At 34.1% G+C, this 23529-nt stretch overlaps 2 protein-coding genes and 3 non-coding genes across 5 annotated transcripts; 3 read left to right on the forward strand and 2 right to left on the reverse strand.

Annotated features, from left to right (window-relative positions):
• The first annotated feature begins 4557 nt into the window (after window positions 1-4557).
• On the forward strand, window positions 4558-6263 carry LOC105220728 (putative phosphatidate phosphatase). Its single transcript, XM_011197196.3, has one exon. The coding sequence runs from the start codon at window positions 5193-5195 to the stop codon at window positions 6156-6158; it is 966 nt and encodes a 321-aa protein (XP_011195498.2). The 5' UTR covers window positions 4558-5192; the 3' UTR covers window positions 6159-6263.
• A 5692-nt stretch (window positions 6264-11955) lies between these two features.
• LOC114803788 (U5 spliceosomal RNA) lies at window positions 11956-12073 on the reverse strand. The gene has a single exon (XR_003752204.2). It is a non-coding gene; the product is annotated as a U5 spliceosomal RNA (small nuclear RNA).
• Window positions 12074-16011: 3938 nt separating this feature from the next.
• LOC105220717 (putative phosphatidate phosphatase) lies at window positions 16012-17557 on the forward strand. The gene has a single exon (XM_011197186.3). It carries the CDS (start codon window positions 16455-16457, stop codon window positions 17460-17462), a length of 1008 nt encoding a protein of 335 aa, XP_011195488.2. The 5' UTR covers window positions 16012-16454; the 3' UTR covers window positions 17463-17557.
• A 3385-nt stretch (window positions 17558-20942) lies between these two features.
• On the forward strand, window positions 20943-21060 carry LOC114803778 (U5 spliceosomal RNA). Its single transcript, XR_003752196.2, has one exon. It is a non-coding gene; the product is annotated as a U5 spliceosomal RNA (small nuclear RNA).
• Window positions 21061-22208: 1148 nt separating this feature from the next.
• LOC128921849 (U5 spliceosomal RNA) lies at window positions 22209-22326 on the reverse strand. The gene has a single exon (XR_008471154.1). It is a non-coding gene; the product is annotated as a U5 spliceosomal RNA (small nuclear RNA).
• Window positions 22327-23529: the final 1203 nt, after the last annotated feature.

The following is a 23529-nucleotide window of genomic DNA, read 5'->3' on the forward strand; positions in this document are numbered from 1 at the left end:
ATTATTTTCAATTAAAATTTTCTTCTCCGACGAGACAGAGAATAAAAATAGCTAAATACACTTATTAAATAGAGATTAGTAGACAGTGAGTGGGTTTATTCCTAGAATAAATAAACAAAGAACATCGATGGAGAAGCTGATGAGTTGAGAAGGCTTGGACAAAGCCACAGAAGAGTAGAGAAAAAGTCATAAAAACAGTAATAAAATGATTTGAATATAAGTAGGTAAGTATGTATAAGAGTCAAAGAGTAAGCGTAAATGGATAAAGTGTCTCGAAGCTTTCATTCAAGCCCAACAACATAATGATTCATTATATTGGTTTCTTTAAAAAAACCATTTGCGGAGCGGATCAAACTTAATGACGTACATTTTTTTGTAGGCGTTATCAAAAGCACGCAAGTTACTTAAGTTTTTTGTGAAGTTTTTATGCGGACGTGAGAGTATGTATGTAGGTACTTTTATGGTTAAGAAGTTATCGCACTAAATGTAAAAGAGTTCTTATTGGGATAGGTCGGTTTCAGCAGCTGATACTCAACGACAGCAGAACTTACTCATGTGAAGGAAAGACTGCCAGATTATGCTGTGTCAGCATTTCTTTTCGTTTGTAGCGACTCGTGTGGGTAATTCCGTTGTGATTTGAATAAAAAAAATGCTCGTGAATATTTACTTATGGTTTATAAGTGCAGAAATATGAATGAATTAATAATGTACAATTTTTTTAAGATATGGCAACACTTTGACTATATCATTATAAACCATTAATAGACCAATGATATGTATGAAGTTGTCGTGAAAGCCTATTCTTCTAACTAGTTAATTAACTCTTCAACTACAATCCACTTAATTAATATATTAGCGTATGTTTCTTAGCGTTAACGGGTCTTCAAAATTTCTAATGTCTAATTTTTATAAAATTTATGACTTTAGCATTGCTTCGCGACCGTTAACTCTTTTGTTTTCTCTACTTGAAATTCACCAAAACTCAACTCACCTATTAACCCATAACTCAAGGGAGCTCTATACTATATACACTTATATTATATATAGAGATTTCTATATAAACATGAAACATGTTGTAGCGCTTAATCTGATGCTGATTCATGTTTTCGGAAACTGATCGAAGAAATCACAGCTGCCTGACTTTCACCACTACCGACCGGCTTAGGTGTTCGGGCATTAGCAATACATAGTTTCAGCTGAATTGACACTGATGATGATGCTGTGGTTTGGGAAATTAAAAATTACAAAATCTTGCTTTTTTATGCTTGCTGGCTTGATGACGAAAGCTTTTAAGAAAAATATTAACAATGAGTCGTGTTTTTTTTCATATTTATTTGCGCAACCGAAGTCAGCTGGAGTGAGACTCAGAAGCCGAAAAAATGAAATGAGCGCCAATCACGGCTAATTAATGACCGTAGGCAGATACTCAGCGCGTATGCCATTATATTTTGAAATACAAGAATTTTTATCGTAGAAACAAAATTATTAAAAACAAAAAAGAATTCTCCACTAATGTCTTCTTCAAGCATTGTTTAATTTATTTAAATGCGCCAAAAAACAATGTAAAGGTCATTGCGCGTTGTGAAAGATTTTACGAAAATTTCTGTACCGCTATAACTGATTTAACGCGACGCATACAGTTAGTTAGCATAACAAAGCTGAGAATTATGAGCCATTAAATTAAAATAAATGAAAAATTCTAGCTAACAGTTTACAGCGCCTTTTGTGCTCGCTGCGAATTAACAAATTCCAAAAAAGCGACGTCAGCATTATTGTAAAATTGCAAAAATAAAATTATTTACAGCTACAGCTAGCGCGCGTCGCTTGCCGCTCACTGTGTTGCGCGCGCGCATGCGCTGTTTACTCAATCAGCTTCACCTTATTCAGCGCGTGTACTGCACTCAGCTGCGCGCGACCGCTGGTACTGTGGCGCCCCATAAAAGTGCTGATCTCGGTTGGCGCGCATTAGCCGCTTTGGCTTGTTGTTTGGCCAGCACGTGGTGCAACTGCGCGCGCTGGTCTGCTGTCCGCTGGCCGCTGGTCGCACAAACTTTCCAAACCACATTCTTCGCCTGGCTTATTTATGGGCGTGCGTATTTATAGTTACCGCTGTTTGTATTTACATAGGTGGAATATGCATTGAATTTGAATATTTAGTTTCTTGTGTTTCTCTTAAACTCTGCTGTATTGTTGTCGCCGTACCGTAGAATTTTGTGCGCATTTTAAATAAGTTATTAATTAGCATATATTTAAACGCTGATTTGCATATGTCGCGCGTTTGAAAGTCAAACGGTTAGTTGTTGATTGGTTGGAGACCCCTTAGGAGCAGATTGTTGCTGTTAGAGAGACTGACTTTTCGCACCAAAGATCGGAGTTACGAAGTTTACTTTGCAAGGTGATCTTTAAGTGGCGATCTTCGAAAGTTCACATTTTAATGCAAAATTTAACCGTTTCGCAAAAAAATATTTTTAAAGTAGTACGATGTGTGTTCAAAAAATAACGGGAATTTTTGGAGTTTGAAAAAAAAATATTGACTCATCTTCAAAATAGTCCCTACTCGATTGTACGTCCAAACACTTCTCAAACTCGTATGTTCATCGTTAGATCGCTACTTATCCCGAATTAGAAAAAGGAAGGTCAACTATTTTTTTTAATATAATCGTTTTTCGAAAGAATATACATATATAAAGTAGTACGATGTGTGTACAAAAAATAACCGGATTTTTTGGTAAAAAAAATATTGACTGATCTTCATTAGTGCTGCTGCCTTTAAAATAGTCCCCACTCGATATTATTCGTCGAAACACTTCTCACACTGAGATGTTCATCGTTAGATCGCTACAGATCCTGAACTAGAGAAAAAAATATAAACTATTCTAGTTTCGGGAAGAAGGTCCTGTCTGTAATAAGTATTGTTTAGACACAATCTAAATGAAAGCATTAATTAGTTGCACAGAGGATTTTCTTAAATTCACATCTAACCATTTCACCACAAACTTTACTCTCGAAGAAAGACCGTCAAATTTTGATATGAATCAGTAAGTGAATGGGTTGGAAACAGGAGTGTGATCTATACCAAATATTTGATATCACTCAGAAATTAGTCAACTCTTTTCTATAAGTTCCCATGTTACATAGTGATCTCACAATATCGCTCATCAGAAAACATATAAAAATGAATTAAAGTTCATACTTATAAGAAACCTCTTGAGAACATAAAAACTTGGTAGGTGAAGACGATGGCCCTCGACACACTTGAAACAGAAAATGTGCTGATCCACATATTTCAAATCTGAACCAGTGTCGGATATCGATCAAAGATTTCTTGTTGAGATCACCAAGGAATATTTTATTGAGAATAATCTTAATGAAGAGTTCTTTGATTTTATAGCCTTCATGGAATTATGAAGTGAGATCAGTGAGACTTATCCTTCGATCATCTTTCTTAAAGTCGGTTAAATATATTGGTTTGCATCTGGGGATGACCAGATATTTGAAGTCAGATACTGTTTAGTATTAAGAATAAGTATTTTAGTAACTCATATGTGTCTAAAAACTAGTTCTATTACGGAATTAATCAAAGATTGAAAGATCAGTGATGAAAATCATTGATGCTACCAACTTATATACTTTTCAGCCGTATAGTGGAGCTTATGAAATGTTATTTCACTGATCCAAGTCTTCTGAGAACTTGTGTAATCAAGAGTACCTACCATAACCCGCCCATAAATCCGATGTTGTAAAATTTATATATATATATATTTTCCCAAATTTCCTAGTTGGAACACTGGGCCTCTCAGATTCAGTCTTCAAAATGTCTAATATAATTCATATGATATACACAGCCTCTCCGAACACACACCCTTCACTTTTCCTGCAGGGTATTCCATAGGTAAACTGCTTTGATTCAATTTCTTCAGCATCGATGATTGCTGTGATCCGCGATTAGCAGAACAAGTTTGTTTATGCCTGGGAATATTATTTTCATGGGAGCGTTTCTATTTGTACCGCTTGTTGTTGTTGTTGTTGCTATTGCGCTTGTGACATTTAAATCTAATGTTTGGCTATTGTTGACTGTATTGGAACTAATACGATTGTTGAGAAACATTAGTATTGTTGCTGTTGCTGTTGTTGTTGTGAACGTACGACAGAATTTGGGTGTTCGATAGCGACGGTGTTGTCACGGGTTTACAATGTTGGTGTGGTTGTTGTAGGCAGGTGATTATTTCAAATGACGCTTGTTGTAGTGTTATTAGTATGCGTTGTTGTTGTTGCTCATTGATATGTGTATTTGTTGTTTGAACTTATTATTATTGCAACTACAATGTGTTGAGCGTAGCCGCTCCGCCGCTACTTTGTAGTTGTAATGGCTGTTTAGCGTGCTTTTGTTGTTATTACTATGGTTGTTGTTGTTGTAGCTAATATATTTATATGCGGTGCTTGTGTTTGTGCTGCTGTTATTGATTTTGTTGTTGTTGTTCTGGCGGTGTTTAGTGAATATATTAAGTATTTTTGTTGTTGTTTTACGAACTTTTTTATTTATTTAATTTCTATTTCTATTTCGATTTCGTCTTGTCAACAACACTTACAAAACTAAAGCGGATGAGCGACAGTATTCAGCATTCAAATTCAAATGCAATATTCATATGTAAATTTGATTTTCGAAAACATTTGGGCCCAACCGCTGGCAGCATCATCGCGGCGCGTTCTCACAAATTTCGACAAGTTCGTTGCTTCAGTCTTCGGTGCCGCTTCGACGCGTCTGGCAGGCGTTTAATGACGCTTATTCACTGTAATATTGAAATTACTTGAAAGCATAGAAAAACATTTTGAAGAAAACAAGGAAAATACGAGTTCAATTATAATTGAAAGCAAGTAAACAGCCGGAAATAATGAGCTTAGCTTAGAACGCGCAACGCAAAAAAACAAAAAAAAACTGGAACATCATTAACCGCACTAACCAGCAGCGCCCTCGTAAACACTAGACAAACAGCGACTCAAAAGGAACGCACAACAACAACAGCAGTAGCTAATTAAGTCAAACAATCCAATCAGCAAAGCAGACATTGCGCATTAAACTAATCAAGAACGAACGCGTCGCCGCCTTCGCGCGCACAACACACATTTAGTACACTGTTTCGCCGCGCTAACCGCAGTTGAACGCGCGCCGCCCTCGTCAACATAAAACAAAAATGTGCAAAACGCCGAGTTCACGTCTGCTGCTGCGGCTCATAATCGATGTTGTGATTTTAATTGCGCTCTGCTGCGTCGCGCTGATTGCGCTGCCCAAACTATTGCCCACCACGCGGCGCGGCTTCTTCTGCAGCGATGTCGCGTTGCGCTACCCTTACACCGCATCGCTGTTGAGTCGCGTACACATCACAATTGCGGTGATCGCACTACCCGCCGCCATTATGCTGGTGGTGGAGATGTTGTGGGCGGCGGTGCGCGCATCACGCAAGTCTGAGACAAACACAATTTCGACGCGTCGCGCCGGCGTGCAACAATTCGTATTCGTTGGCATCAACATACCGACCTTCGTGAGTGAGTGCTACAAGATTGTCGGCGCCTACTTCTTTGGCCTGGCGCTGGTACTGATAGCAGCGCGCGCAACGAAAAACTTTGTGGGTCGCTTGCGCCCTTACTTCTTCGACGTCTGCCAACCGCAGTTGTTGGAGACACTTGGCGGTGGTTTGGCTTGTGAGCGCCCTAACGCGCCGCATGCGCTTAATGTCACCAGCGGTTATATTGAGGACTATGAGTGCTACGAATTGGCCGCCTCTGCGGAGTTGTTGGCCATGGCGCGCCAATCCTTTCCCAGCAGCTACACAGCCACTGTCGTCTACGCGATGTGCTTCATTGTGTTTTATCTGCAGGCGCGTCTCTCTAAGCGCGCGCTGTTGGTGTTGAAGACTTTGCTGCAATTCGGTTTTCTCATTTTGGCCGCGCTAGTCGCCATTGAGCGTTTCTATACGCACCAGAATCACTGGTCGGACATATTGGCGGGCGCAGTTTTAGGTTTCTTCATTGCAGGCTTTACGACGCTCGCGGTGGCGGATGTCTTCAAGAGTTTGCCGCTGAAGAAACGTAAGCCAAGAGATGATTCCAACCGTATTTATGGCTACTATGGTGTTAATCGTATTGCAAAATATTATTGATTTGATGGATTTATGTGTCAGTTTAGATTAGAAATTACGTTGGAAGTTGTGTATAGTTTTTAGCTTATATTACAAGTGCAATAAAAATATTAAAACAAAAAAAAATTGTATTTTTTATTTGATAAGTGAAAGATTTGAAAATTTTCAACGCACAGTGGGACCAAAAAGAAACTTTTTTAACAAAATTATTTTAAAATGCTTTGCTAGTTGCTGTTATTTTGTTGGGAAAAATATTTTAGAAAAAACAGGAGTTTTAAAAAGCGAAAGATGATAATCGCACAGTGGGACAAATTTTTGAATTATGAAAATAATATTTTTTTAAATTCATATAAAAGTTAAGATATTTGAAATGGATAATAGTTTAAAATTATATAGGCACAGTGGGACAAAATACCAAATTTTTGCATAAATATTTTTTATTATATATAATCGATTTATATAAATCTAATAAATACAGTTCTTTTTAAAAAATTTTAATTTCAAAAATTTTCAGCGCACAGTGGGACCAAATAACCTATTTTTTAATCAAAATATTTTAAATTCGTTTTTTATTTTATAGTAAAATTCTTTTAGAAAAGTAAGAATTAAAAAATATCAAAATTGATAATCGTACAGTGGATAAAACGAATAAATTTTATAAGAAAATATTTTTTTATTTCATATAAAACTTAAGATATTTGAAATGGATAATAGTTTAAAATTATATAGGCACAGTGGGACGAAATATCTAAGTTTTGCATAAATATTTTTTAATATATAAAAATTATTATATAGAAATCTAATAAATACAGTTTTATTTAAAAAATTTAATTTTAAAAATTTTCAACGCACAGTGGGACCAAATAACCAACTTTTTAATCAAAATATTTTAAATTCTTTTTTTTATTTTATAGTAAAACTATTTTAGAAAAGTAGGAATAAAAAATATCAAAGTTGATAATCGCACAGTGGGACAAATTAATAAATTTTATGACAAAATAATTTTTTTTTAATTTTTAAAAATTAATATATGTAGTTTAATTGAAAAATATGGTAAAATTCACCATGTACAGTTGATCGAAATATAAAATTTTTAACCAAATATTTTTATTAATTTTATAAAAATTTATTATTTTTAACTAATTCCTATAAATAATATTTTTAAATTTTTTTTTTAATTTTTCCTGCTAATATTATATTATCTTCCTAATTGTGTAGCAATTTTATTGTAATTAATATTTTACGCCACACAAAGTCACTTTTCAGCCCACTGTTTATACGGAAAAATATTGTATGCAAGTATTCAAGCAACTCAAGAATGTAAACAACTAGTCAAAAGCTTACTTATCGAGTTTCTACCGCCGAAGCTTTTCATTAAGTAGCAACACATGTGAGCGCAAGTAGAACAGCTATTATAGAACAAGAACCTAAAGCTTACGTTCCACAAGCTTCCGGGCGATCTGTTGAGACATTGAAGAAATTCTAAAGAATTAATAAAGCAAATGAACGTTAAGTAGGCACTTAAGCACAGACACATCAATTTTTTATGTGAACCGCGGCCCTCTAGCAATACCACATCTACATATATAAACGACTACTTAGACTTGAGTATATCTCATGTGTAAAACCAGTTAAACAGCAGAAACTACAAAATGCTTTAAAAAACGGCAGTTAACCAGCAGCTAGACAACAACAATACACAGTTACTTAAAACAACAGCAACAATAAAAAGCGAAGCATTTCTTAGTCAACGCGTAGGTTGTTAATGGACCCACAGTGACTTTGCTGGTGTTGACAAGTGTTCGCACGCCTTTCGGGGTCGTGGATTGTACGAAATACACAACTCAGCAGCTTATGTAAGACACATGTATGCATAATTGGCTGATCTTTTGAATGACCCGCCGGCTGCCCTAACTACACACAGTCACACACACTCGTCTGCAGCGCCGGCGCATCACTCATTGCAGCGACAGCGCCAACCAACGCCAGATGAAAGGAAGTACAATGTCAACAGCTGCGAAATTGCGGAGTTATGAGGGTGTAAATTAAGTAACGGCGGCCTTAATTCTTTTTTATTATTATTATTATTATTCATGGAGCGCTACGGAAGTCGGCAAGCCATTCTGCTGGCATTCACACAAACACACTTATGTATATGGACTGAGCGATTTGGCGCCATTGCAAAATTAATATTCTCAATGCATTATTCTCATATAATGACGCTATGCAAAAGCAGACAGCTCACTTACCAGCTTTGCTCAGTGCAGCTCATTTTTGGCGCGCTTCTGTCAAGCGCATGCAATTGTATGCCCGTGGTTGCATGCAACAAGTGACGCTGTTTACTGGTTTAGTCGTCAATTTTATTATTGTTTTTGTGTTTTACACTATGCTAATAAACAACTGAAACTTGATGATCATTTGTTGTTGTTTTTGTTTTATCGTAGTAGTAGTCTATAAGTCTCGTTCGCCGTGCTCTCGTGTCTTATGGCGCGGTCTTAATGCATAGATCTCGTAGTCAATTGAAATCTCGACAGTTTAGGCATCAAATTGAGTACAACAACAAATACATATGTATGTCGTAAATGAATTGAACGTAAAACTTAAATGGCTAGTTAAGCGCTTAGATTTGTGTGGAAAGACTTATTCAATAGGAGAAAAAATATATATAAAAAATAATAAATGAAAAAAGATTATGTATATGAAAAAAATATTAGAATTTAAAAAAAAATAAAAACAAGAGAAAAATCAAAAACAAAAAATTATTAAAAAATATGAAATACAAAAAAATTAAAACAATTTTAAATAAAATAAAGTAAAATAAAAAATATAAGAAAAAAATATTTTTAAATAAAAAAAAACTTATAAAATAATCAGAAACAATATTAAAAAAAAATCAACGAAATATAATAATTAATTTTGGATAAAATTGAAAAAAAATATTAATTAACAAATTTAAAAAGTGAATCCATATAAAGAAAAATATTTATTAAATTAAAAAATATTCAAAAACAATATTTTAAAAAATTAAATAAAAAAATGAATATATTTTGGAAAATTTCAAAAAGAAAACTTCTAAAAAAAAGTAAAAAAATAAAGAATAAAAAAATTACAAAAAAACAATTTTTTTTTTGAAATTTGAAATTAAAAAAAAATTGTAAGGAATTTTTTTTTAAAAAAATTTTTTTTTTGTCTAACAACCAGAATATAAATTGTATTTGACTATAGATAAAATGCCAGGAGTTTCATGAATAGTATTTCGAGTAGAATACCAATTTTGGAGTGAAAATATATTGCAAAGTTTATAGTGATTAGATAAAAAAATTAAAAATAAGAGGAAAAAAAAATTAAATAAAAATTAAGTAAAATAAAAAATATAAGAAAAAAATATTTTTAAACTAAAACAACTTATAAATTAATCAGAAACAATATTAAAAAAAAAATAAATCAACAAAAAAAAAAATAATTATTTTTGGATAAAATTGAAAAAAAAAATATTAATTAACAAATTTAAAAAGTAAATACATATAAGGAAAAATATTTTTTAAATAAAAAAAATATTCAAAAACAATATTTAAAAAAATTAAATAAAAAAATGAATATATATGGAAAATTTCAAAAAAAATAAAGTATACAAAAATTACAGAAAAATTTGAATTTTGAAATTTAAAAAAATTTTGTAAGGAATTTTTTTTTTTTGAAAAAATTGTTTTGTTCGAACAACCAGAATATAAATTTTATTTGACTATAGCTAAAATGCCAGGAGTTTCATAAATATTATTTCGAGTAGAATACCAATTTTTGAACATTTAAAAAATAAATATAAAAAATTATTTTTAAGTAAAAAAATAAAAAAAAAAAATTAAATTTCAAATTTCGAGTAGAATACCAATTTTGGATTAAAAATATATTGCAAAGTTTATAGTGATTAGATAAAAAAATTAAAAAATAAAAGAAAAAAAATTAAATAAGAATAAAGTAAAATAAAAATATAAGAAAAAATATTTTTAAACAAAATAATTATATAAAATAATAAAAACAATATTTAAAAAATTAAATTAATATAAATAAAAAATATAATTTTTTGTAAATAATTGGAAAAAACATTTCTTAAAACATTTTAAAAATAAATATAAAAAATAATTTTTAAATACAAAAAAATTTTAAAAAATTCAAAACAATTTTTTTTTTTAATTATATAAATAAAAAAATAACATAATTTTGAGCAATTTGAAAAAAAGTTCTTAAAAATCTAAAAATTTCATAAAAAATTTAATATTTTTTTTAATGTATAAAATTAATAATAACAAAATTAATAAATTTTTTTGGATCTTTTTTTTTATTTTTATTATTTTTTGTTCGAAAAACCAGACTATAAAAAGTTACAGGCGTTTCATAAATATATTTTCGAGTAAAAAAATACTAGTTTTGAAGTGAATATATATTGAAAAATGTATAATGAGTCACTGGTTTAAACCAAAAAAAAAAAAAAAAAAAATTAAGTAGTACATAACCTCAAAATCTCAAAAGCAATATATTTAGTGCTTTAATTTTTATTTATTTCTTTTATTATTAATAGTATATAGGGTATTTAATGATGGAACTGTTGCACAATTGAGAAACTTTTGACTGAAAAATGGATAAAAATAAGAAAAAATAACTTTAATTTTCAAAATTATTAAATGTGCCCCTGAGTAAGCACACACTACCACCACATATTCGATATCATCTATAAATTTAAGCAATTTTTGAAAAAAATTCAGTTTCATCATTTCAAAACCATTTTCTGATATTTCTTGGATAATTTTCAAGACACTAAATTAGTTGGTTTCTTATAAGAAATCGTTAATTAACTAACAACCACTAAAATGATGTAATTTTCCGCAAATTTTTTAAATTTTATTAAGGAAGTAAAATTTTCTAGCCTTCCTGCATATTTTCATACCCAAGCATACTTAAAAAAATATTAATACAACCTAAAAATAAAATACACCACCATAATTTCATTACAAACAATAAATAACACCGTGTCGATTAAATAAAATGAGAAAAATGCAACACAAGCCAAGCCTCAATACTAATTGATTAACAGACACACCGCAAAACTAACGAAAAACAACGCGCCGGCAACAATTGCACACCAAATTCCAATAAGAAGCAGAAGAAAAAAATCAGTTAATCAACAACAACGCGAACAATAAAAGCAATAAAATTGTTTGCGATTTTCCAGCAAATTATTGGCCAATAAAACGCTCATTGGTGAGCTGCTGTGCAACTTACAGCCACCAAAATCACTTTGCGCACTTGAGCGTGGCAGCTACAAACAACAGTAAAAACAACAGCGATGCTAATAAAACCAGACTACCAAAAAAATGTACTGTAGTATATACAAATAATAAATGTAATAGCATTGGAGAGAGTCGTAAACTGATACGAGGCAGTTGAGCGTGAAATACAGATGTACATATACGAAAAAAAGTAAAAGCGCTGAAGCGCATGTAGCGATCAAGTGCAAGGAAGCCGCTGCAGGTGAGCGAACACAACTTCATCCATTCATATTTATAAGAGTTTCCTACAAAGCGAAATAAAAATTCTGTTTAATTTTTATTATTTCTACACTGTTAATTGCTGTGAGTAAGCGACTTCGCCGCAAACACGTGCGCCTTAATCGATTCGAATTAATTGAGAAGTGAAAAATCATGTAATTAATAAGCTCTGTTGCGTTGGATCAGTGGAAAAGTGGTGATTACTTGGTTTCACATGATTATTGACTAAAATTTCAATTATTTTTATGTATTCTTTATCGGCTCAACATAACCTCAAAAGGTAAGTTGAGCCTTCGACAAAAATTCTTATAGACCCATTAAGTACTCCTCTCCACGGAAATCTTTAGTAAAAGGCGAAAGATTTATTCGACAACTGAAGAGAAGTCAAGGTAATTTTAACTAGCAAAATCGAAAGTTTATATGTTGCGCATAACATAAGTTGGTTGAGAATTGTTAGAATATAAGAAAATTATTGGCAAAATCCCTCTGAAGTATTTGCAACTGACATACAATTATGTAGGTAGGTTTACGATAACGAAAGTAGTAATGGACAGCAATAATCTTGCATATGTTTTAAGGGTTGATTTTCAGCTAAGAAAACGAAGATCGCTGTAGCTATATTCAGTTTTGCTTTTGGGGTGAGATTTTATTATCATTTTTTGCTTAATTTTCAGAAGTCAGGAAAAGAGTGAACTTTCCTTTTTATTTGAGACTGAGTGATGTTCAAAGAGCTTGTTCCAAAAGATTGTTCCAGAAGCTTGTCCCAGAAGCTTGTTCCAGAATCTTGTTCCAAGAGCTTGTTCCAAGATTTTGCTCCAGTAGTTTGTTCCAGTAGCTTGTTCCAGGAGCTTCTTCCAGAAGCTTGTCCCAGAAGCTTGTTCCAGAATCTTGTTCCAAGAGCTTGTTCCAAGATTTTATTCTAGTAGCTTTTTCCAAGAGCTTCTTCCATTAGCTTGTTCCAGTAGCTTGTTCCAGTAGCTTGTTCCAAGAGCTTGTTCCAGAAGCTTGTTCCAAAAGCTTATTCCAGTAGCTTGTTCCAGTAGCTTGTTCCAAGAGCTTGTTCCAGTAGCTTGTTCAAGGAGCGGTTTCTAAAGATTGTTCCAGAAGCTTGTTCCAGAAGCTTGTTCCAGTAGCCTGTTCCAAGAGCTTCTTCCAATAGCTTGTTCCACTTAGTTTACCACACATATAATGCTCCAGAAGACCTCGAACTTTATCGTTATTATAACAGTCTGTTTCCAACACATCATAACCAGAGTAAACCCCCTTATTAAGCAGTCATTTAAACACATCATAAAGTACTGCTATCAACACTTTATCATCGCGTTATCTTAGTTTAAACAATTCATAAGCCACTCATAATCTCCGTCGAAAATTAACGTCAAATTGCAGCGCATCAATTTTATCACGCCTTTGGCACTCCTCACCAACATTCGACATCATTAAATTTACAACTACGCTTTTTAAGCCTCTGCAAGCGTCATACACATACTATTTTTAATTTTCACATTAAATAATTTATATTTATTTATTTTTTATCCAACGTCATCTTCATAGCAACAACAACAATCAACAAACTCGAGTCATATATTAATTCAATCAAGCTACACTTATTCATTCAATTTGAGGTCGAGTTCAGTTTTTTAATCTAATTAACCAAACGGCTCACGCTCCCCATCATTTGCCATGCTCGCAGCTTATACGCCGCTTGTACTCGCTGTTAAACAATGCCGCTGTTCGCACCCAAACGCCAATTTACGTGTAGAAGACACACACTCAGTCTGTCAGCATTAGTAAAGAAGCCAGTAGCACAACAAAGTTAGATCGAGCGTTATGAACCACAAATTCTGACACACAAACTGGTGTTTCTCTGTAACTCGGTATGTGGTGTGTGTGTTCGTTTGTGCGCTCGTTAAAGCACTGTAGCCTAGTCACCCATTGACATTGGCGCGTATGAGCGCTCATTTACACACATCACAGTTAGATCAGCGACTTCGCACAATTATTTGTTTAGTAGTGTCGCGCTGAGAGCGTCAAGTGAGCGTGGTTTTTATGGTTGTACTTTGGTCTTCAATGTTTTGGATCTGGAAACGTTTCAGAAAGACTTCGGAATCACCGAATTTCCGAAGTCTCATATTTCAGACAAGGTGACCTATAATATCCTGAGATTCAGTTCCGCTATTCTAGAATTATTTAGAAATAAATAAACTGAAAGCTTTCCAAAGCTTTTGAATTCATTTGGTAAAGCTCTAAGCTCTATGGAATTCAAATCGCTTTAAAGTTCAAAGGTCGCTTGAAATCGCGTTATCACAGAAAGAGATTGAATATGATTTCTCCCCTTGAACGAACACATTTCTCTGGAAACTTTATTGGTACGAGAGATTTCGGAATTGCGGAAATCCGATATATTTCAGATAAGAAGATCTATAATCTACTGAGATTCAGTTCCGCTACTCCAGAAATATTTAAAAATATAACGAGCAGAAAGCTTTTGAAACACATTCTGGGGATCGCTTCAAAGTTCAAAGGTCTCTTGAGATCGCGTTATCACAGAAAGAGAAAAAGTGAGAGGTCAAATGTGATCCTCCTTGATCGTATCAATTTCAGACTTGATGTATTCTCCTAACTCTTCGTCAATCGCTTATAGAGTCTATCAAATGATGAAAGATAGTTAGGTTACAACCAAAAATAATGAAATTTCACTACTATATACCGATTAATGCAAATTTTGAGATCTAAAACTCACAATCGATCTTTTTGAGATTTAATCTCGATCAGTAACAGATCGTCTATCAGCGATTTCAAGCTACCAACAGTATTTTTTAAGTTTATAGAATCGAACGCTACGAAATCGTTGCTTTTAATGTTGAGTGTGTTGTCTGATCGATAGATGTTTTGTAGAAAAATATATATCTAGGAAGCATTGTATTTTATGATCGTTAACATCAACAAAGATCACTTTGGAGATCACTAAAGTCGCGTGAAACATTTTACTATTATTACACACCCATAAAACGATGACCATAAACGACAAGTAGGTGTGAAGTATTTATTTATAGAGGATACCCTTGACGATCAGGGCGATCAGTAGTCATAAATTTACGTATCAAAACAAACATGCGTCAGAAAGAGCGCACACACGTGAACAAGCAAAGCGCTATTGACGGAAAGAGAGTGGAAAAGAGAGCGAAAATATGTATTCGTAAGGCCAACAAGGGCATGGGAACGCATTACTTTGACTAAACAAACGTGTGACAAAGTGTGGGTGCGCGGTGAAGGCGATCTTCGGTAAGTGCGGGTGGCAGCAGGTGTCTGTTGTTAGCGCCATACATTTGTAAAGCGTCTCTTTGGCGCCTAATAGTGCGAAAAACGCTTGACAACTGTTGAACACTGACATTCGCATTTCATTACTTGCTTTCATTTTCATTGCGGTTTTGTTATGCGCGCTGCATGTGAGCTTAGCTACCATTATTTTTTTTATTTTATCCTATTTATAGCCGCTTATTAGTCACTATTGCTTTTTTAATTGCGTTCACTGCGTGGTGATTACTCATTACGCTTAGATAGTTGAAGTTATCTCTGTGTGTGCGATTTTATTATTTTCGCCACGTTCACTGCACACCATTGTGGGTGTTGTTTAACGTTTTTTAACTTTTCATCAATTTTTATTATTATTTATCATATTATTTTTACGCTTATGTTCAGCGCGCTGCTTTTGTTAACAACTGTGTGTAAACTCAAAGTTTATGATATTTGCAATGATTTGTTGTTTTTTCGCCACTGGCGCTGAGCGCGCTCAATTATCTTATCAAGCAAACTACAGTCGTAGACGAATGCACTTGATAGGTGTAAGCGAAGTGAAATCGCAAGTCATATAGTCAAAAATTAAAACCATGGATTTGTTTGAATAAGCAACGGACGATTAGATGGAGGCGCTCCGTCGACTATCGAACAGTGCGAAAGCTGAGAGAAGAAATGTACGAGCTACCACGACTAAACGTACTTTTGTACTCTAAGTTCTAAGCGCTCCCACCGTACACTCTCACTTCCAACGAGCTCTAACCGTGATTTTTGAGTAGGCAACGCTTGGATAAAATCAACGAATCCGGGTTAAACAACCAACAGTTAAGTTAACTTCACGATCAGCGGCAGTACGTTAGTCTCTGTTGTTGAATAAAAGTTTTACACACCGCCACTGAGCGTGGAGCGCGAAAAGAGCGTAACGTAAGCATATAAGCAGATAAGCACATAACTGACTGCGGTCAAAGTTTACTCATTTTTTGTTAGTAACGCGCTTATTGTTGTTGCTTTTCGTTATTGCTGTGAGCGCCGTCGCTGTATAATGGTTACGATTCTGAAATAAATTAGTTGAAAACAACTCGAATGCGCTCAGTCACAAAACGATCCTACGACGCGCATCGCTGAACGCGGAAAGCTTCGCGCTCAGTGAACGAAACGAAACGAAATACAAAAAACACAAATTGTTGTACAATATTTTTCGGCAGACACAATTAAAGTAATTAAGGAAAAATTGTAAACAACAGAATAAAGTGCCAAATTAACTAAAATAATTCATACAAGTGTATTAAAAAGCTACGTGGCAACAATAAAAGCATCACAGTGTTTAGTAAAAGACGCGCAAGAAATATAAAAATTAAAAAAAAAACAACAAAAAGATACAACGTTCTCAAGTCAACAGTTGTCAGGCGGATACCAGTTGATTCTCACATTCGTTTCGGATCCACTTTCGTCCACTAAAGCTACCAAACACAACGCCATGAAAGACACCAAACTCACCACGGACGATCGCCGTTTCCTGCGCAGCTTACTAACCGATCTGATCATCTTCGTTGTGCTCGGCTTACCGATTTTAATATGCGAGTTCGTCATCGAACCCTTTCGGCGCGGCTTCTTCTGCACGGACGAGACGATACGCTATCCTTTTCGTGAGAATACTGTAACAACCGTTTTGCTCGCTGTAATCATCTTGGTTGTGCCGGCAATTATACTTCTTGCAGTCGAATTGACGCTCTACTACCGTTGCGGCCGCATACGTGAGATGGTGCTGCTGTTCGGCTTCAAGGTGCCTGCATGGCTGGTGGAATTCGTAAAGCATGCGCTCTACTTCACTTTCGGTGGCCTGCTGACGATGGATGCCACGGAGGTTGGCAAGTTCACAATTGGGCGCTTGCGTCCACATTTCATCAGCGTGTGTCAGCCACAGTTGTTGGACGGCAGCAATTGTGAGTCGGCACAGAATTTGCATCGCTACATTGAGAACTACATTTGTGTGGGCAGCGGTTATACGCAGGAAGATGTGCGTCAAGCGCGTCTCTCCTTCCCCAGCGGTCACTCGAGCTTGAGCTTCTTTGCGCTCACTTATGTCGCCATTTATCTGCAGTACAAAATCACCTGGCGTGGTTCGCAATTGGCGCGACACTTTTTGCAGTTCTCGCTCGTAATGTTGGCTTGGTACACGGCGTTGTCGCGCATCATGGACAATTGGCATCACTGGTCGGATGTGCTGTGCGGCAGTGTGTTGGGCATTGCAATGGCCGTGATTACCGCGCGTTACATCACGAAGGAGTTTAACACGCCGCAATCGTGCTTAAGGGGGCACTTGCCGCGACAGGATACCTGCACGACGCTGAACGAGATCGTGCCAACGCCGCCACCGTACACGATTGCACATGGCGTGGGTGACAGCATGCCGTCGTTGCATCGGGAGAGTAATGGCAGCGGCACGCATAGCTTCAGTAATGATCAGTATTGCACGAAGGTGTAACTTTCGGGGGGCGCAAGTAAGGGAAGGGTTTCAAACTTTTTATTATGTGATAGTTTACAACTAAGTGCTTCAAATATTGTTACGTGCTGATAACGCGAAAGTGGAAAACAAACCACAAGAAATATGTATGTAAAGACTTGAAACGTGAAACCACATAAATTATAAGTGGGAACAGTTTTTCAAATTACGATGTAATATAAGCGTGTCATGCGTTGTAATTTATTTATAGTTTATAATATAAGTGAGAAGTTTTAATGTATTTAAAAGTGAGAACAGTTTGATTGTAACTTCAATGTACATGAGAAAGTTTTTAAGATAGAAGAAATAAGTCAAGTAAAAGTGAAATGTAAATGTTTTTTGTGTAATTTATGCAGTTATTGCCTATTTCAGTATTTTACTAGAAATAAGAAAATTTAAATGTTATAAAATAACCACTTTGAAAAAGTGGGAACAGTTTAAAATTAACATCAAACAAAAAATGATCGATTTTATACAGAAACAGTAATAAGCAAACAAGATTTGAATGTTGGGAACAGTTTTCTTAGAACTGAGAACAGTTTAAAATTAACATCAAACAAAAAATGATCGATTTTATACAGAAACAGTAATAAGCAAACAAGATTTGAATGTTGGGGACAGTTTTATTAGTGCTGAGAACAGTTTAAAATCAGTCAAATTAAAAACTATTGCAGATAATATCCAACTATTTGCAAACAACACACTTTGAAGACTGAGAACACTTTTCTTAGCGCTGAGAACAGTTCAAAATTCCAATGGCAGCTCTTAAAATATGCAAAACCACAACCGAATATGTTACTAAAACCAAAGATTTTTTAATTTTTAAGTAAAAATACAAAATATTTTCTCAAAGCTAAGTTTCTTATCATATAAATAAATAAGTTATCTCAGAATTTTTAAGTAAAAAATAGTACCGGAAGTATATGTTTTATTAAAGTAAGCAGTTTTTCGTGTCCGTGACTTTATATGGTATTGTTAAGCAAAGAAAGTATTTATAAATTTATTCTTAATTTCCGCCGTCTCAGATTAGTTCCTTAGAAATTTGTGCGATTACATGCTGGTGTTACTATGAACCATAGCTTTAATTTGACAACTTATTTATATATAACGCAGATCAGTTCAGTTTATCCGTTATTATGTGGTTATTTATAAAATTACGTTTTAAGTAATTATTTAAAAATAAAATTAATAAAATATAAATTTTGGGTTTTTTTTTCATATTTTACTCAAAATTTCCAGGCTACAAATATTTGAAGAATGCTTTAACCACAGCTTATGGCACGAGCTGTTAAAATTTTTGGCTGGAGAAACCCACTTCATTGCCTTGGAAGTTGAGTCAGGGCGTACTGGGCTAACTTAGACCCAGTTAATGTGAAAAATATAATAAAATATTTTGGTTACATTAGAGCATACTTAAAGCATTTTCTTTACTGCCTTGTAAGTAGTTAAACCAAGTATAAGATAAACATTTTAGTCGAGATGATTGCCTATATCGAGTCAAAAGTTCAAATTTTATCACCGAAAGTGAACTTCTAAAAATAACTCGCTTCCACAATTTTCCACCGGAATTACTCCCAACAAGTAAATAGTGCTTTACAACAACAAAACCAATACGAATTCCACAACAATTAACATGCCAGCATTGTTTGTTTGTCGGCGCTTAGCAACCGCAATACGATGCCTCATACTACTTCAGATGGCAATCAGGTGAATCATGCTGATTATAAAATGTTAAATTCCAATGTGCTTCACGCCTAGTGACGTTTAGCAGGTATCTTTTGTGTACGCAATATAAATGTATGCTTTCGCTTTGGTGGAGTAGTGTACTGTACCGAAAGTAACTAGTTAGTAACTAGTTTCATTTCATTGAGTACAGTTGAACAAATTTTTTATAAGCTCAAATTATTTTTAATAAATATAAACCATAAATTAGTTTCATATCGACTAGTAACAAAGTGGTCCGATCGGAACTAGTTCCCATGCAATGACCTTTGGTGTCATGTGAATGGAATTTTGTGTAAATAATTTAATTTCTGCATTATTGAAGATGGTTCAGAATCAATACAACTCTGTCTATATATAAATATGATGCAAGTAAGTGTATACATAAGCATAGCCGTACGCTCTCAACATACATAATACTCGTTTCTCACATTTCTGCTACCTGCCAACTTCAACAAAGAAGTTTCAACACACACACTTATACATGGCCACAATAATCTGTGTGTAAGTTGGTTTTAATTGAGAACAAAGCTACGTAGAAGCATTTGTGCATTGTGGTACAAAAACAATACGCTTTTATTGCGCCATCAACTTCCTGTTTTGTTCCCAATTTAATTTAAATGGGTTTTCGTTGTACTATTCTAAAAATTATATTATTTGTTAAACATCAAAACGCAACAGCCTTGAGAATTGTATTATCTAACTGCGTAAATATTTATTTAGCTCTGTTGGTGAAACGATCTAGCTGATCTAGTAAAGATCTTGCGGAATTAATTTGGATATTTTAGAAACTCTTCGGCGAGCCTTCTAATAAAAAATCTCAGGGTTGTTATATTATATGTGTACTTCATCTAAGAAGTCAATATGAGTAACTACTATTACTAGGGAATTTACTGGCGAAACTTGGTCTAAAAAAAACACCTAAACTTATCTGACACTTGACAACATCTATCGCTCGCATTAATCGTACACGAAATCGTGGTTTCATTAAATAGCACTAATATACCCCTTGTATAGCTTAGGATATTCATCAACATCAAGGATTGCTTCATTATACGTCCTATGTTACAAGAAATGGATCATCCGTGATAGAATTAAGGTAAGCTCCTTAACCATTCAGTCTATATAATTTCAAAAATCGGTTTAGACTTTGTTGTAATCCATAGAAGAATCTTTAATATGTCAAGCCGATAAGAACATAACTCCTTGATCTTAGTCAAATGGACGAAAAGCAATTTCTAACTGATAAATAACAAATCACACTACAGCAGAAGGACATAGAAAGTTGATGTGTATTAATGGTTCCATTGAAATCCCATTATAAGAAATAATCACAAGATTAGGTTAGCATTTTCGTATAATATACCGTGAAAGAAGGTACGAAAATCTCACACCACAAGCATGAAAACAATTGCTGTATGCTACTCAACTCATGGATGTAATTCCACCGATGAATGAGTTTCTTGTGTTCTCAAGTCAACTCACCATATTTCAACCCTTCAAAGATGTATTAAGAAACCGCTACAGATTCTTGTTGTGTGCGTTACTTTTACCTGTTATTCTATCTTTTTTGCTTGTCTTACACAAACACCCTTCGAAATGTTATCCTAGTGTGATCTTTATGCGACAAAATGTGTTTAGATTTCTTCTTTCACTGCTCAAAACAAAAAAAATTGTTCATAATTCTCAACCAGCTCATATATTTCTCGACTCATATACTTTACTGTTTGTGTTGTAGAATTACCTTGACTTCTCTTCAGTTGTCGAATAAATCTTTCGCCTTTTACTAAAGATTTCCGTGGAGAGGAGTACTTAATGGGTCTATAAGAATTTTTGTCGAAGGCTCAACTAACCTTTCGAGGTTATGTTGGGCCGATAATGAATACATTACAAAATAAGATTTTAAGTTAATATCATCATTAGTGGTCAATTTAGATGTGCTAACTACATTTTAAGATTCCGAAAAAAATTCAATAATTTTTGTGTTAGAGCTGTTGACCCAAATAAGTTGAACATTAATGCGATTTTTAATTAAAATTTATTATCCTACAGTACATCATTTTCAATTATATTTTGCTCGAACATTTTTAATAACTATTTATACTAAATAAGCATATATCAAATAGACTCCCTCAGTTCGCTTGTCCTTAAAACGGCCCTTCTACAAATCATTTGACAGCTCTACATGCAATTATTCATCTTCAGTTGTCTCCGCTCATTGTCACTCCACTGTCGAGCTGGGACAATAAAGTCAGTTTGAGTACTTCATTGGACCCCTGTGGTGTAAACCGCACACTCACCAACACACATTTCGAGCGACTATTATACACAGAAAGGCACATATACACATATACACACAGTACTTCACTCTCATTATTATCATTTCAGTGTGGCTTGTATGCCGAGCGTCCATTTCAATTGGATTTCGTATTCAATTCAATTACAAATTGATTTATTATTGCGGACAACCAACAGTCGGGTTAGTGGTTTATGTACAAAAACAAAACCCTTGAATTTGAGATTAAATAAGACATTAGAATGGTTAGCAGGTAAATAGTAGCCAACCTGTGGAGACATCACTTTGCGCATGCTCAGACATTCAATGAACAAAGTAGCTGCCTTGTAGTCGAAATGCAGTTCATTTGATAATCCCCATTGAGTTCAGCGGGTGGTCTAGATACTTACTACCAACTAATTTGATAAGAAAATAATGTTTGGTGTGTTAAATTTATTGTTGACACATTTGTTCTAATTTAGTTTTAAAGTGGCATTTACAAAGTGGTGGCTAATTAATTGATAGAAGAATAAAGTAGTCTGTTCCTGTCAAAAAAAACATTAATTTGATATGTCGTTCATTGATTAGTCACAATTCTTCAAAAGTACAACTGCTTAGCCTTAACAAGCGATCTGATAATCTTAGATGATTTTGAAAATAAATTTTAAATGATGTAAGTCAATTAAATAATTATTATTTGAATGTATTCATTATCGGCTCAACATAACCTCAAAAGGTAAGTTGAGCCTTTGACAAAAATTCTTATAGACCCATTAAGTACTCCTCTCCACGGAAATCTTTAGTAAAAGGCGAAAGATTTATTCGACAACTGAAGAGAAGTCAAGGTAATTCTACAACACAAACAGTAAAGTATATGAGTCGAGAAATATATGAGCTGGTTGAGAATTTTAAACAGTGAAAGAAGAAATCTAAACACTTATTGTCGCATAAAGATCGCAAAAGGATAGCATTTCGAAGTATGTTTGTGTAAGACAAGCAAAAAAGATTAAACTCCAGGTAAGCGTAACGCACACAACAAGAAACTGTAGTGGTTTCTGAACACATCTTTGAAGGGATGAAGCATGATGAATTAACTTGAGAACACAAGAAACGCATTCATCGGTGAAGGTAATAGTTGAGTTGCATACAGTAATTGTTGTCATGATTTTCGTGTGAGATTTATACACCTTTTTTTACGGGATCTTCTTCCAAAATTCTAACCTGAACTTGTGATTTTTTGCTACAATAGGATTTTTATTATTTCCAATAGCACCATTAATGTTCTACAACTTTCTATGTCCTTCCGAAGCCAATTAGAATCATTTCGTCTACGTCTTATGACTAAGATAACATACTTACTCCATATTATATTAAAACACCAAAAACTATATACTGCATTATTGTAAAACACTTCAAACTTTTCATAAGTTAAATATTCTGAACAGCATTTCTTAGTTACCAGACTTTTGCGCTACAAAGTTCATTTTACCACAGCGTGTCATATTTACTCTGCATGAGTCATATCTTCAACTCTTTCAGTTTTGTTTTGTTGGCCTACGACTTTAAGAGGCCCATATATCTTAGCCTTATTGCGTTTGTTTGCAGAACAGTTTGCCAGCTTGCTGTCAGCGTTAATCTCTGTGATTTTACGAAGATACAACGATGCAGATAATAAAAATTTTAAACATTTACTGCACAAAAACGAGATAAACATGTGGAGATATGTAAATACAATTTTTTTTGGGCTGAGTTATATATTTTTATACCCAAGGCACAATGAGAAATATATGAAATGGTAGCTGTAAGAATTTATATGTCTAGAAATATTGTTCTTAAGATATACTATACTATACTACTAAATAATTTGAAGGCTGATGATGTCAACTAAGAATTTAGCGTGAACTATTGGTAATAATTTCGCTTTCGGTTTAATGGAAGATTATTATCATAAAATGGTAAAAACATAACAACTCCAAAAAATGTTATTAATTTTTATATATAAGGAGACATGTATCTCAATGACGTACTTGTGATTTTGAGTTTGAATGGGTT

Source organism: Zeugodacus cucurbitae, chromosome 4 (genome assembly GCF_028554725.1).
Source record: "Zeugodacus cucurbitae isolate PBARC_wt_2022May chromosome 4, idZeuCucr1.2, whole genome shotgun sequence".
NCBI classification, from domain to species: Eukaryota; Metazoa; Arthropoda; class Insecta; order Diptera; family Tephritidae; genus Zeugodacus; species Zeugodacus cucurbitae.